The sequence below is a fragment of the Embiotoca jacksoni genome, unplaced genomic scaffold, assembly GCF_022577435.1.
Source record: "Embiotoca jacksoni isolate LCO1_2020_lvr unplaced genomic scaffold, fEmbJac1.0.p SCAF_29, whole genome shotgun sequence".
In the NCBI taxonomy this organism is placed as follows: Eukaryota; Metazoa; Chordata; class Actinopteri; family Embiotocidae; genus Embiotoca; species Embiotoca jacksoni.
In genome coordinates, this window is record NW_027185380.1 from 5,678,566 (window position 1) to 5,681,955 (window position 3,390).

Here is a 3,390-nt window from a genome sequence, read left to right on the forward strand (position 1 = left end):
TGTCCCCAGCTGTCCTCATGTCCCCAGATGTCCTCTTTATGTCTCCAGCTCTCCTTCTGTCCCCAGTTGTCCTCTTAATTTTTCTCAGCTGTCCTCTTCATGTCTCCAGCGGTGCTCCTGTCCCCAGCTGTCCTCTTCATGTATCCACCTGTCCTCATGCCCCCAACTGTCCTTTTCATGTCTCCAGCTGTCCTCATGTCCCCAGCTGTCCTCTTCATGTCTCCAGCTGTCCTCATTTCCCCAGTTGTCCTCTATATGTCTCTAGCTGTCCTCCTGTCCCCAACTGTCCTCATGTCCCCAGCTGTCTTCATGTCTCCAGATGTCCTCCTGTGCCCAGCTGTCCTCTTTATGTCTCCAGCTGTCTTCCTGTCCCCAGCTGTCCTCCTGTCCCCTGACTACACGTATGCTGAGTCACTGGACTGCGTGCGTCCAAAGGTGGGCATGCTCCTGCGGGGCAGGTCCTTGTTGCGGATCTCGTAGATGGACTTCCTGCGGGCCTGGACCCCCCTGACGGCCGCCTTGATCTTCCTCCAGCCCAGATGGTTGAGCTCAGCCAGGTTCAGAAGCACACAGATACCGCTGACTGCGAACATGAAGACCAGGAAGACGGTCTTCTCCGTGGGCCGGGACACGTAGCACTCCACGTCCTTTATGCAGGGGTAGCGGTCGCACTCGTACACGGCGGGGACGTTGAATCCGTAAAGGAAGTACTGACCCACCAGGAAGCCGATCTCCAGCGCATTCCTGAACACCACCTGGATGATGTAGAACCTGGAGATGCCCTCCTGACGCCTCATCTTGGACTTGGTGGTCCTCAGGGCCGAGATGGGGACGTCCTTGACCTCTAGGCAGTCGGGCTCAGCCTCCTTGTTGGAGCTATCTGAGTTCTGCAGAACTCCGTTCACCATGCTGCTCTTTATCTTCCTGCTGTCCTCCCTCCAGTCCGGCTCCCGGTCCCGGTCCAGGGACAGGTACACAGTGGAGAAGCGGCGCTCCTTCTGCTTGGCCGACTGGTGCACGGAGTAGGTGATGAAGCAGAGGCTGGGGCAGCACACCATGATGATCTGGAACACCCAGTAGCGGATGTGTGAGATGGGGAAGGCCTTGTCGTAACACGCCTGGTTGCAGCCCGGCTGCAGCGTGTTGCACACGAACATGGCCTGCTCGTCGTTGTACACCGTCTCTCCCACGATGGCCACGACCAGGATCCGGAAGATCACCACGACCGTCAGCAGGATCCTGGAACCAGACACACAGACACTTACTGTGGTGGGAGTCAGACAGAACCAGAATCTGGTACCAGAACCAGACTCTGGTAACAGAACCAGACTCTGGTAACAGAACCAGATGCTTTCTGGGTGTTACATCAGGATGATGCTCACATTACAAATATTCATTCTTCATCCTCACTATTCTTACATCAGATGTTTTTATAAAAATCTCTTCCAATCCAACAAATTCTATAAAATGTGCAAATAAAAGAAGAACAGCAGAGTCAGGACGTGTTTCGCCTGGAATACGTTTTATTTTTAATGGAATAATAACTTAATACGTCTGACGGCCACAACAGATCCTCTTCTACTGTCTACTGTGTGTGTGTGTGTGTGTGTGTGTGTGTGTGTGTGTGTGTGTGTGTGTGTGTGTGTGTGTGACCTGATATGACCTCTGATATGGACTCTCATATGAACTCTGATATGACCTCTCATATGAACTCTGATATGACCTCTGATATGACCTCTGATATGAACTCTGATATGAACTCTGATATGAACTCTGATGACCTCTGATATGACTCTAATATGACCTCTGATATGACCTCTCATGAACTTTGATATGACCTCTGATATGAACTCTTATATGAACTCTAATATGAACTCTGATATGACCTCTGATATGACCTCTGATATGAACTCTATGACCTTTGATATGAACTCTGATATGAACTCTTATATGAACTCTGATATGACCTCTGATATGAACTCTATGACCTTTGATATGAACTCTAATATGACCTCTGATATGACCTCTGATATGACCTCTCATGAACTTTGATATGACCTCTGATATGACCTCTGATATGACCTCTGATATGAACTCTATGACCTTTGATATGAACTCTAATATGACCTCTGATATGAACTTTGATATGACCTCTGATATTACCTCTTATATGAACTCTAATATGAACTCTGATGATATGAACTCTGATATGAACTCTGATGACCTCTGATATGAACTCTGATATGAACTCTGGTATGACCTCTGATATGACCTCTCATGAACTTTGATATGACCTCTGATATGAACTCATATGAACTCTAATATGAACTCTGATGATATGAACTCTGATATGAACTCTGATGACCTCTGATATGAACTCTGATATGAACTCTGATATGACCTTTGATATGAACTCATATGAACTCTGATATGACCTGATATGCAATTTCGATGCTTCAACGTGTGCAGCCAAATGTTGGAGATGTTCTACCAGTCTGTTGTGGCCAATGAACTATACTTCTCTGTAGTCTGCTGGGGGAGCAGCATTGGAACCGGCGACACCAACAGACTTAACAAACTGGTTAAGAAGGCCAGCTCCAACTGGACAGTCTGGAAAAGGTGGTGGAGAGGAGGACACTGAACCAAACTCTTATCCATATTGGATAATCCTGACCACCCTCTCCACCACCTGCAGCGGAGCACTTTTTCCACCAGACTCCTCCAGCTCTGCTGTCACAAGGACAGATACAGGAGATCATTCCTGATACAGGAATAAAAATCAATCTATCTATCTATCTATCTATCTATCTATCTATCTATCTATCTATCTATCTATCTATCTGTCTATCTGTCTGTCTGTCTGTCTGTCTGTATGAACTCTGATATGAACTATGAACTTTGATGTGAACCATGAACTCTGATATGAACTCTGATATGAACCCTGTCGGTCTCTTACCTGCCGATCATGGTGGAGTGCTGCTGGACAGCCGCCTCCAGGAGCCGCTCTAAAATGGTCCACTCCCCCATGGCTGCTCATCCGGAGAGGATCACAACAAAACCAGAGGATCCTATTTTTTCCCTCCTATGTTTCCAGGGGCTCCGACAGGATGCATGAACGCACGTGCGTCCCGCTGCAGCTCCGCCGCTGGTCTGCTCTCCACGCGCTGATCAGAGAGCTCCGGGTCCGGTGGCACGGAGAGCGGCTCGTGACGGAGCGCAGAGTGAAGCTCTGCCGCTAATCCCGCTTTAAGTAGACTCCTCTGCGTCACGCGCACACCGAGTGTCGTGTTGGAGAGAACCGGGCGCGCGCCTGTCCAGAGTATCCATCCATCCACCTCTGAGAAGATGATAATGATGATGATGATGAAGATGATGATGATGCTACAAAAA

The 3,390-nt window shown here is 48.5% G+C and overlaps 1 protein-coding gene across 1 annotated transcript; it reads right to left on the reverse strand.

Moving 5' to 3' along the window:
- Positions 1 to 395: 395 nt before the first annotated feature.
- On the reverse strand, positions 396 to 3,027 carry gjd2b (gap junction protein delta 2b). Its single transcript, XM_069161735.1, has 2 exons — positions 2,957 to 3,027; positions 396 to 1,239 (listed from the first exon to the last, which is right to left on the reverse strand). Exons 1-2 carry the CDS (start codon positions 3,025 to 3,027, stop codon positions 396 to 398), a joined length of 915 nt encoding a protein of 304 aa, XP_069017836.1.
- Positions 3,028 to 3,390: the final 363 nt, after the last annotated feature.

Coding starts and splice junctions, on each gene's coding strand:
- gjd2b (XM_069161735.1), bottom strand. CDS start 3,027: ATGGGGGAGTGGACCATTTTAGAGCGGCTCCTGGAGGCGGCTGTCCAG. Junction 1,240..2,956: donor CACTCCACCATGATCGGCAG/GTAAGAGACCGA, acceptor GTCTGGTTCCAG/GATCCTGCTGACGGTCGTGG.